This window comes from Orycteropus afer, unplaced genomic scaffold, assembly GCF_000298275.1.
Source record: "Orycteropus afer afer isolate SDZICR_OR568_19922 unplaced genomic scaffold, OryAfe1.0 scaffold00021, whole genome shotgun sequence".
NCBI lineage: Eukaryota > Metazoa > Chordata > Mammalia > Tubulidentata > Orycteropodidae > Orycteropus > Orycteropus afer.
The window spans coordinates 2,044,442-2,056,985 of NW_006921608.1; the positions used below are offsets into that span (position 1 = coordinate 2,044,442).

The following is a 12,544-nucleotide window of genomic DNA, read 5'->3' on the forward strand; positions in this document are numbered from 1 at the left end:
TCACTGTTTTTGTTCAGGTTTTTCCACTACTTGGTGCCTAATCCACTTCTGTATAGTTCCTTTTGAAGCTCAGGACTCCAGGATTATCTTCTGTATCTCTGTCAATTGGTTTTTCTTTTCTTTGTTGAAGAGGGTCTGTGTCGCTTGTCTGCCTATTCCTCCATCTTACTGGAAGTCCATCTAGGATAATTCTTTTGAAACCTAATTTCTGAAGCTTTTACACCGGACAAGTTGCCAATGAGTAGATTCCGACTCATGGCAACCCCACGTGTGTCAGAGAAGTGCTGTGCTTTGTAGGGTTTTCATGGCTGTGACCTTTCGGAAGCCAATCAACAGGCCTTTGCTGTGATTTCTGAAGACAGTGAGGTGTGATTGAGGAACTCTTTGTGACAATTGGATTTCTTTTTTCCTAACACATGGAGTTAGCTTTAATTCAGCAAACCGTTAGTGCTCACCGCTGGTGTGTGAAGCACTTAATGCCTTAGTATTTGGGACTTCGGATGTGATGTTGAAGATAGGGGTCTCCAGTCTCAAAGAACTTAGTGGACTGAGGTTTAGTTTCTTCCTCACACATTGTTAGTTGCCATCATGTTGGCTCCTTCTTGGGTGATAGGATGAGGTGTTAACGTGTCTGGTGCCATCTTCACGATTGTTGGGGTTTGAGCCTGTGTTTGGCTCTTGTGTCATTCCATCCCATTGAGGGTTTCCCTTGTTTTTGCTGACCCTGTACTTTACCTTAAGTACTGTTACTCAGTTGTTCTGCCCTGGTGGTGCAGGGGGTAAGCACTCAGCTACTAACTGAAAGGTTAGTGGTTTGACCCTACTAGTGGCTTTACAGAAGAAAAGCCCTGCTGATCTGCTCCTATAAAGATCACAGGCTAGGGAACTCTATGGAACCGTTCTACTCTCATATCCAGGGTCACGAAATTGGAATCAACTTAAAGCACACAATAACAACTTCTTTTTCCTTTTATTGTACCCAAGAAATCTTATGTCATTCTTATCTTTGGTCCTTTGTACATAGCATAACTTTTTTCTCTGACTGCTTTTAAGATTTTTGTCTTGTACATTGGGTTTCAGCACCTTGATTACATTGTACCTTAGTGTAATTTTCATCTTGTTCTTCAGGCTTGTTTGAGCTTCTTAGATATGTGAGTTTATAGTTTCCATCAAGTTTTAAAAGTTTTGACCTGTTGTTTTTTTTTTCTAATATATATTTTTCCACTTTCATTTCATTTGAGGATTCCCGAGCACTCATTTTTGGATCATTGGAAATTGTCCACCTCACCAGTGTTTTGTAAATTTATTTTATAATGATATTTTCCTCTGTTTTGTTTTGGATAGTTTCTGTTTTCATGCTTTTAGTTTCATTAAACTTCTTTTGTAGTGTCTGGGAAATCTATTTCCATAGTGATACTGCCTTGGCAACCCAAGGGGGGGTCGCTATGAGTCGGCTCCAACTCGACAGCACCTAACAACAACAACAACAACAATGTACTGTGATCCCATCTAGTGTTTTCACTCCTAAACATTGTAGCTTTCATTTCTGCAAGTTTGACTGAAATCTGTGTTACATTGCTCATGTCTCTCGTTCCCCCTCCCTGTGCAAACTTGCTCAAGGCAGTAAGTTGGGGCTCTAGTAGCGTTCACCTTGTTCCCATTTCCTGAGCACCACTATCGTTAGTTGCCTAATATCTAGTGTTTTGAACTGTTGTTTCATGTAATTTTGACTGGCTTATTTAGCTTTATTTTTTTGGTGTTTCAGGTGAGAAGATCATTCTAGTCCCTATTACTCCATCTAAGGAGCTGTGCTGGTACAGTGGTTAAAGCATTGGACTGCTAACTGTAAAGTCATTGGTTCAAACCCACAGGCCACACTGTGAGAGACAGATGAGGCAATCTGCTTCCATAAAGATTTACAGCCTTGGAAGCCCTATGGGGCAGTTCTATTCTGTCTTTTATGGTCACTATGTTGGAATCAACTCCATGGCACTGGATTTGGTGGAAGTAGGAATTAGGTCCCTGGATGCCACAAATGGTTTGCCCTCAGCTGTTAACTGAAAGGTTCATGGTTTGATATTATCCAGTTACACTGCAAAAGAAGTGCTTGATGATGTAGTTCCATTAAGATTATAGCCATTGAAAACTATGAGCACAGTTTTGCTCTGAAACACATAGAGTCCACTAGATGGCAATGGGTTTTTTGTTTTTTGTTTTTTTTTAATTGTGATTTGGGTGAAAGTTTACAGAGCAAATTCACTTTCCATACAGCAGTTCACATACACTTTGTCTCATGACATTGACCACAATTTACCACAATGCAACAGTTCCCCTCTTACTTCCTCCCCATAGTCATCTCTTCCCTGTGTCCTTCCCCCCATGCACTCCTGCCCCCTGAGCTGTCTCCCTGTGCATACACAATCCTTCTATTTTCCCATGATTGTTTTCTCCAAGAAGTATATCTACCTTATACGCCTGTCTTATGTTTGACTGGAAGCCACAGGTGTGGGTTCAATTCTAGACCTGAAAGGCAGCTATGGGCCATAGTCTCAGTGGTTCCATCAGGCTCTATCAGACCAGTAAACCTGGTCCCTTTTATTTATTTATTTAAATGATTTTGAGTTTTCTTTCACATTGTTCTTCTACTCTATCCAGTATCTCCTACATAGAGCCTCCTCCGGGTGGTTGACAATGGTAGCCGGGCACCATCTAGTTCTTCTCATGTTGTAGTTGTATAGGCTGGGATTGCGTGATGTATCTGTCACTTGGACTAGTTGTTTCCATGAATCTTTGGTTTTGTTCATTCTTCTTTACTCTGGACTAAGGGGGACCCATCGTTGCATCTAGGTGGCTGCTTGCAGGCTCTTAAGATCCCAGGTGCTACTCACCAAAGTAGGATGTGGAACAATGTTTTGTGTAGTATGTTATGCCAGTTGAGCTTTATGTCCCCTGCAATTGTGGTCCCAAGTCCACAGGTCCAACTACTCGATCCCTACGGGTTGCTGGCTATGGCCAAGAAGTAACTACAATCTTGTACCTTATCAGCTTTAATATATACCTGGGAATTCTTACAAAACATACCAATACACCTGTAGAAACATAGTCTGCCAACCCTATACATGGTCTTGGGCACACCCCCTTCCGCTGCATAGATATACCTAATAGTTCAGCCTGTCCACCCATCTATCCACCCGTATATCCTTGTTTGACTTCACTGACAATGCAGTACTGTATGGGCGAAAGGATTTGTCTTTGTTGTCTGTACCTCCCATGCACCTCTCTGTGTCTTTCTCTTCCTCAATGCCACCGTGTTGATCACTCACATTTGGTACATTGCTCTTCGCTTTTTCCAATACTTGTCTTTACCTCTCTAACAGAGTTCCCTCTCTTCCCCTCCCACCCCTGGTAATCAACAAAGAAAATTTCCTTCCATATATAAACCTTTCCTTGAGTTTTTATAATCATGGACTAATACAATATTTGTTCTTCTGTGATTGACTTATTTCACTCAGCATAATGTCCTCCAAGTTCATCCACATTATGCAGTGCTTTGCAGATTCTGCTATTCTTCAGGGTTGCATAGTATTCCATTTTGTGTATGTACCATATAGTTTGCTGATCCATTCTTCAGTTGATGGACACCTAGGTTGTTTCCATCTTTGGGCTATTGTAAATAGTGCTGTGATGAACATGGGTGTGCATATATCTGTTCTTGTCCTGACTCTCACTTCTTTATGATATATATCTAGTAATGGAATGACTGGGTCAAATGGTATTTCTAATTCCAACTTTTTAAGGAATTGCCATACTGCTGACTTTGTTTTTTTTAATTAAGTATAAGCCTTGGAAAGGAAAAGAGCAACAGAGGAATCAGCATTTATTATTATTACTGTGTGCCATGGAAGAGGAACCCTGGTGGCACAGTGGTTAAAGCATTCAGCTGTCAACCCAAAGGTTGGAAGTGCAAACCTACAAGCTGCTCCATGGGAGAAAGATATGGCAGTCTACTTCTGTAAGAATTTATAGACCTGGAAACCCCGTGACAGTTGTACTCTGTTCTATAGGGTTGCTGTGAGTCCGATTCTACTCAACAGCAGCAGGTTTGTTTTTTATGTGCTATAGCAAATACGTGACATGTTTTTAAGCTCTCAGTAGTTTTATAGGATATTATTAGCCTCTATTACAGAAGAGGAAACAGAGTCAGTAGGGTTAGGTAGCTTAATGAGGCTACTCATTAGTGGCAAATCTGACCCTAAAGCTTTTTCTTTTTTTATAAAAAACAATACTTTGTTGTGTTTTTGGTGAAACTTTACAGAGCAAATTATATTCTCATTTGACAATTTCTGTACAAATTGTTCAGTGACATAAGTTACATTTTTCACAAGGTTCAACGTTCACTTTGTGTTCTGGTTTTTCCATTTCCAGTGCTCTAGTTTCCCTTCCCCTTTATCTTCTTATCATGGCTGCAGAGTAATTATTGACCTTTTGGTCTCGTGTAGATGTTTTTTTTTCAATGGAGGCTGTACTCATGGGTAATGTCCTTTATTCAGTGTTCCAATCTGTTATTTTACCAAACAGTGAGCTCGGGATGGTTTCTGTTCAAGATTTAAAGAGTACCTCAGGGCAGTAGCCTCAGGGAGTCCTCTCGGCTGAACTGGTGTAGTAAGTCTGGACTTTTTAAGAATTTGAGTACTGTTCTGCATTTTTCTCCTTTCTGTCAGGGTCCACCTGACATGATCCTGATCAGAATGGTCATGGTGGTAGCCAGACACCATCTAGTTCCTGTGGTCTCAGGGTAGATAAGGCTGTAGCTCACAGAGGCTGTTAGCCCTGGAGACTAGTTTCTTCTGTGAGGATTTGGTTTCCTTCTTTCTCTTTGGTTCCTGATGAGTAGAGACCAATTTAATTATAATTTTTATGGCTTCTTGAAAGCTTTTAAGACCCCAGACACTACTTACCTCACTGGGGTTTAGAACATGAACTTTGTGAACTATATCATGCCATTTGTCTGAATTTTCACCTGAGACTAAGGTCATATGGCTTCAAACCCACTTTGAAGGTGTTTGATTATGTCTGAGAGTACCTGTAAATCTGTCCTCTATGAATATATATACATGTACAGATGTACTGTATGTACACATGTATACAGATACGTCTGTCTATGCACACAAAGGTATACACTAGCACCTTTCAGTACATATATATGCCCATGCATCATACCTTGGAGATGCTGCTGACTCAGTTCCAGACCAATGAATATCACAATAAAGCAAGGCATACAGGTTTTTTTGTTGCCCAATGAATATAAAAGTTAAGTTTATACTGTACTATAGCCTATCAGGTGTGCAGTGCTGTTGTTGTTGTTAGGTGCTTTTGAGTCAGTTCTGACTTACAGTGACCCTCTGTACAACAGAAGGGAATGCTGCCCAGTCATGGGCCATCCTCATAATCCTTGCTGTGCTTGAGCCCATCGTTGCAGCCAGTGTGTCTGTCTATTTTATTAAGGATCTTCCCCTTTTTCTCTGACCCTCCACTTCACCAAGCATGATGTCCTTCTCCACGTGATATCCTTCTGACCACATGACCAAAGTAGGTAGATGAAGCCTGGCCATTCTCACTTCTAAGGAGCATTCCAGCTGTACTTCCCAGGAGAGATTTGCTTGTTCTTCTGGCAGTCCATGGTGTTTTCAGTATTCTTTACCAACATCACAGTTCAAAGGCATCGGTTCTTCAGTCTTCCGTGTTCATTGTCCAGCTGCCTTCCCTCGTTCTTCCCTCAACATTTCTAGGGTTGTCTGGCATACCACATCATTACTCTGACTACCCAGAAGCATATACTACATGAAATACCTTTTCATCCATGGGTTCATTTATCTCCCGAATAGCAGTTATCTTAATTTTTACAATTTTAGAAGCATTCACTTCTAAATGTGAAGTCTCAACAGTCAAATTAACCTCTCTGGTAAGTCAGTTTGACATAAACTGGATACTTTTCTTTTCATTGTTCATTATTATTGCCTTTTATTATCAGTATCTTTATAAATCTGAGCTTTGTTGTGTTTTGGGGTTGGAAAGATTACATATAAAGTTACAGATATGTTTTAACATTGTATGTGGTACATATTGGGAGCTCTGGTGGCATAGTGCCTAAGGCATGTGACTGCTAACCAGAAGGCTGATGGTTCAAATCCACCAGCCACTCCTTGGAAGGAAGGTTGGGCGATCTACTTCTGTAGTGATACCACCTCAGAAACCCAAGGAGGGGTTGCTATGAGTCGGATCTGACCCCACAGCAGTGACTTTGTTTTGTTTTTTGGTAGTACATATTACTAACAACAAGATGTACCAAAAAACCAGTCCTAAGTGCGGTTCATTGTAACTTGAATATGTAGTAAATCAGGGATTACCTGTAAAAGATGCCACTAAGAAGCACACAAAAGAAAATGATGTTTGTGCTAAAGGATATAACATGTATTATTTGGTAAAAATGCCAATAATAACCAAAAAACGAGTGTGGGGTCACATATGTTTGTGTAAAGGCATACCTCATTGTATTGCGCTCTGCAGATACTGTGTTTTTACAGATTGAGGGTTTCTGGCAACCCTGCGTTGAGCAAGTCTGTTGGCACCATTTTTCAGAAGAGTGTGCTCAGTTTGTGCCTTTGTGTCACATTTTGGTAATTCTCACAATATTTCGAACTTTTTCATAATGCTGTTGTACACTTACTGTGTACACTTACTGCCTGTTTCAGTGATCCAAGCAGAGTTGTGAGCTCTCTCAACCCCAGCCCCCTTCCTTAGAGGGCTCTTCAGAAGAACTCTGCCAGTGGTTAACCTCCCTCACATCCTGGATACTCCTGTTCTCTGAGCTGCTGCCTTCCCCTTTTATACTCAAGATGATTGACATGGTAAAGCAATTGTAACTTTTCCTTTCTTATTTGGGCCAGAGAGACAGTATTGTCTATTCATTTACAAAGCTGTTAACATAATAGTAAACATGCAAAGCACAATACGTGCACTTCTGCATCCGAATAACACATTATCTTATGTAAGTGCAGCACCTAAACTCTACTGTATCATGACCTCCTGATTACAATTTTCCAGATTCATTGGTTCACACGCAAGACTTTGTAATGAGGCACATGGCTAAGAAGTGTCTGGCTGGTCCAGGATTGCCCAGGAGTCTTTGGCATAACTATAAAGAAAATGGATTTGTTTTGTCTGTGTTGTTATGTTAACATGTACATTTCCTGCAGTGTGTTATTTTATCCACACAGTGGTGCTAGAAAACCAGGAGTTGATTATTGTTTTTCTCCTGAATAGTGGAATGTGTATGTTTCAAACTGTTAATTATAAACTAAACATTTTCTGGAGTTACATGATGAAAATTCCCTCAACTTCTGTGAAATCTACTATACATCACAATGATTTTCCCTCTGAAATGTCTTCAGACTTCAGTCATCTTTTACTATGCCTGCACCTTCCTAACATACCTTCCTAGATTTTTCCCAGTTCTGCTTTAGTCTGTTTCTATGATGTAGTCATAAGAGTTCTTTTAAAATATAAATCGTAACTTTGCTGCTTGAAACTTAATTGAGTTCTTACTGCTTTTGAGTTTTTCAGCAGGATAAATAAAAGCAAGACTCATGATCCAGCTCCTGCCCTGTTCTCTAGCTTCACTTTTCAACAGCTTTCTGGTGGTGCAGTGGTTAAAGTATTCAGTTGCAAACCAAAACGGCTGCTTGAAACCATCAGTTACTCTAAGGGAGAAAGAAGAGAGAGTTGGCGTCCATGAAGATTGACAGCTTTGGAAAGGCTTTGGGGTAGTTCTGCTCTCTACTCCGTCCTATAGAGTCCCTGAGTCAGGCTTCACTCAATGGCAGTGGGTTTTCATTCCACAGTTCTCCTGGTTATGTATTTCAGCCAGATGATTGGTCTTCTTTTAGAAAACCAGGCGGTGCAGTGGTTAAAGCACTTGGCTGCTAACCAAAAGGTTGGCTGTCCTAATCCACCAGCTGCTTTGTGGGAGAAAGATGTGGCAATCTACTTTTGCAAAGATTAACAGTCTTGGAAACCTATGGAATAATGCTACCCTGTCATATAGGGTCATTATTGGTTGGAATATACTAGACAGTAGTGTGTTTGGTTTGAGTTTTGCATCTTCTTTGGTTACTTGAACACAAGTATTTCCTCCAACTTTGACCTTTTCATTCTTCCTGAGCTAGGTGGGAGTGTTTGTGCATAGGTAGTTAAGTTTCTTCTTAAAAACCACTTTCTTATCCTTTGTATCTTGGCTGGAATTTTGGTAAGCTTTCTTAATCCCTCTAAGTAGATCAGTTCTCTAAGTTATGTGTTCTCATGGTACCTGTAATTTTTCTTTATAGCACTTATCACCATTTTTAATTATGATTATTTGACTAATGCCAGTATCCTCGCTGGATCATGAGCACAGAGGAAGTTGTTTCTGTGCTCTCTGCTCACTGTTGTATCACGGGTGCCTGTCCAGGTATCTGTTGAATGGATGTAAGTCAGCCAGGACTTTTGGAAGCATGCAGTGGAGGTAGGAAAGGTAATCGTTTCTGGGAAAACAAGAAAATAGTTGGGAACTGTGTTAGACTGCGTTCTTGCAAAAATGGCAAGGAGGACACATGTTCTGACCTCCTCTAATCCCACAAGAGGAGGACAGGATTACCAGCAGTAACCCAAGGCCTATTCCTACAAGGCCAGACATGCTGCCTCCCTCCAGCCCTTTCTCCAACCGTTCCTCCCAAAGCACCGACCACCTCTCTCCTGGGCTCGATAATTCACTGCAGTGGCCACACAGAGCTCACAGATTATGGGGTTTATTAGGGAAGCACCACAGGCTACAATTCTAGTTCAGGAAAAATCGCTCAGTCTCTCTCCCAGCCCACCATCCCTCAGCCAGCAGTCTCTCACAGTCTCTTTCCCAGCAGTGCTGGTCCCTCGGTGTCTCACTCAGCAATGCGTGTCTCTTGCATCTCTTTCCCAACAACACGTGTCTCAGGAGCCCGTGTCTCTTTCAGCAGCACGTCTTCCTCAGCCAGGAGTCAGAGAGAGTTCTGCTTCCAGGAGGTCTCCTTTTGAGCCCGGCAGGGTGGTCAAACTAGCCAATCATAGCATCAGAACTCTAAGCACCTGAGAGAAAGTGGGCACCTCCCAGAACATTGTTTTGTGCCACTCCCAACAGAAATACTCCAGGTGGACAACTTCAGCAATCAGGAGCTCCTCAGTTGCTCATAGCAAATCCCACCTTGGAGTTTACAAAGACTTATGGGTAGAAAAGCCACACAAAGTAATTTACTACACTGCAGTTCTCTAGAGAAACAAAAACCAGTAAAGGTTTTATGTATGTAAATATATAGAGAAATTTATCTTAGGAAAAGTTCCTGGATCAAACGTCAAGCTGGAGGCTCTTCCTGGCTCTTGCAACTGCAGGGGCTGAGGAGCTCAAGGCTGGCAGGCAGTACACTGGCTGTTGACTCCAATGAATGACGAATCCGAGATCTCCAAGCCGAATGGTGGACTGTTCACTCATGGACAGTCGTAGGCAGCACAACAGAGTCCTGATCCACAGAAGAATGTCTCTTTTCCTGGAATGTCCATAGATATACTGGAAGCAGGCCACACCCCTAGGGAAACTCCCGTTCAACAGATTGGCCACTCAGAACATAGTCATCTGATCCCATCATGGAAACAAGCACACCACACAGAATTATGGTCCAGCCAAGTTGACACACAGTTCCAACTATCACAGGAACAATTTTAAAAAAACAAACAAACTCACTGCCAGCAAGTTGGTTCTGACTCATAGCAACCCCCATTGGGTTTCCAAGGCTGTAAATCTTTACTGAGGTAGACTGCCTCATTGTTCTTCCATGAAGTGGCTGATGGGTTTTATCCATGGCCTTTTGGTTAGCAGCCAAATGCCTTAACCACTATACCACCAGAGCTTCTTTTGAATACAGTCAGGTGAGCTTTATATTAAGGCAAGGTATTGGTCCAATATAGTTAACTTATAGCTTTCCTGTTAGAGTAGAAATTAATTCTACTTCATGGTAGCCTTAAGCTATAAGGGATGCTGTCTTAATGGAAGGACAGGAAAAATGGGAAGCAGGGATTATGTTTGACAGATTTAAAATTAGGGAAAAAGCTTGTTACAGGAGAAAAACACTGTTCTGTAGGTAGGAGACCTTTTCAGTTCTAGCTTTCATGTTACTTTGTTCCATACCCCTGAGAAAGATGTGGTAAAGATTAGAAAAGTCGCCCTTTGAATTTACCTTGTTTTCCATAACTATATGGTGAGCTGGGAGCTCTGGTAGCGTAGTGCCTAAGGCACTTGACTGCTAACCAGAAGACTGGTGGTTCCAACCCACCAGCCACTCCTTGGAAGGAAGGTTGGGCAGTCTGCATCTGTCATAATACCACCTCGGAAACCCAAGGAGGGGTTTCTATGAGTTGGGTCCGGCTCGATGGCACATGACAACAACAACAACATATGATGAGATAATAAACCATATCTTCTATTTCTTAATATGTAGGAAGAACAATAGAGTAAAAGTCTTTTAAGATGTATAAAAACAGTTTATAAAATAGACTTCATTTTTGCCCAGAAGAAAGGAATCTTTGATTTTTAGAATTTTCTATTCTATTTATTTATAATTTTAAGGAAGAGGTAACTAACAGAAAAGAAGAATATTACATGAAAAGCTATATCACCTGTGGTCACTAGATTTGAAGTTGTATAAGGGAGGGACCGTATCAGTTTTACTCAGTTTATCCTCTGCACAATGCATACTAGGTGCCCAGAAATTATTGTTGATTGAATGATAGAGTGAGTGCACTGAAGGCTTTGTTGGCATTCTATGATTTCTTTAGCTTATAGGCATTCCACAGAAACAACTTGAGGTTAAAAAAAAAAAAAAACCAAACACCTTGATAATTTTTTTTCTTACATTTCAGCTGTGGCAGAAGTAAAACTTGGAGATGATCAGTATACGCTGGAGCACATGCATGCTTTTGGAATGTATAATTATCTACACTCTGATTCATGGTATCAAGACAGTGTCTACTATGTTGATATCCTGGGAAGAATTATGAAGTTAACAGTGATGCTGGTAAGAAAAAATATATATAATAGAGTTTTCCAGTAAATTTGACCCTTAATTTTTCCCTTTGGAATCTAAGAGCCAGAGAGTTGAGGTATATAATTCAGATATGGAATCCTATCATCAGTCTGTGCAAGCCTTTATTTTTGTTGGATTTAATTTTAATTTTTTCTCTTTTTCTGTTATTTACACTTATTTCCCTCTACTTCCTCCAATGGGCAACTTCCCTAATGGATTTGTGATATAACTCTTCATTTCTGCTTTTGCAATGTGAATCTTATCCTCAGCTATGATAGTGGATTTGTCTGTTTTTCCTTTTATTTTTTGCTTCATGTATTTTTAACTGTTAATTACGTGTAAATATTTAGAATTGTTTCATCTGCCAGGAGTGATCTTTTTAGCATTATGAAATGTCCCTCTTTATCTCTGGGAATACTTTTTGCCATGAAATATACTTTGCTTGCTATTAATATAGTTTTACAGGCATTTTTTAAAAAATTAGTATTAGTATTTATCTTTTTCTATCCTTTTTGTTTTAGTTGATCAGTGTTCTTACCTGTTTCTTGTAAAGATGATATATTTGGGTCTTATTTTTCATCCAGTATGACAATCTTTGTGTTTTAATTGAAGAGCCTAAATTATTTCCACCACTTATCTCTTAGTTTGTCATACTGTCATGGCTAGTGTGTTGCTATGATGTTGGAAGCTATGCCAACAGTCACCCATAATAGACAGGTTTCAGCGGAGCTTCCGGACTAAGAAGGACTAGGAAGGAGGACCTGGCAATCTCCTGAAAAATTAAGCTGTGAAAACCTTACAAGTTACATGGACAAAATATTGAATGACTCAAGAAGCTTCAAAAGAAGATGGAAGGAATACACACAATCTCTCTAACAAAAAGAATTTGTTGACATTTAACATTTCAGGAGGTAGCATATGATCAAGAACCAATGGTATTGAAGGAGGAAGTCCAAGCTGCACTGAAGGCTTTAGCAGAAAACAAAGTTCCAGGAATTAACAGAGTATCAGTTGAGATGTTTCAACAGATAGATGCATTGCTGAAAGTCTCATTCATCCATGATGAGAAATTTGGAAGATTGCTACATGGCCAACAGATTGTGCCCATTCCAAAAAAAGGTGATCTGACAGAATGCAGAAATTATCAAACAATATATCATTAATATTACATGCCAGTAAAAATATTGAAGATAATTAAAAAGTGTTTTCAGCAGTACATCGAGAAGGACCTTCCAGAAATTCAGACTGGCTTTTGAAGAGAATGTGAAATGAAGAATATCATTGCTGACTTCAGATGATCTTAACTGAAAGCACAGAATACCAGAAAAAATGTTTACCTGTGTTTTATTGACTATGCAAAGGCATTTGACTGTGTGGATCATAACAAAATATGGATAATA

General features: G+C 40.2%; 1 protein-coding gene across 1 annotated transcript in view; it reads left to right on the forward strand.

The window, feature by feature from the left end:
* Positions 1-12,544, forward strand: part of NUDCD1 (NudC domain containing 1) — an 80,377-nt gene that overhangs the window by 9,468 nt on the left and 58,365 nt on the right. The window contains exon 2 of the mRNA XM_007934768.2: positions 10,981-11,135. Within this exon, the coding sequence (XP_007932959.1) occupies positions 10,981-11,135 (155 nt within the window). The remainder of the gene's footprint in view (positions 1-10,980; positions 11,136-12,544) is intronic.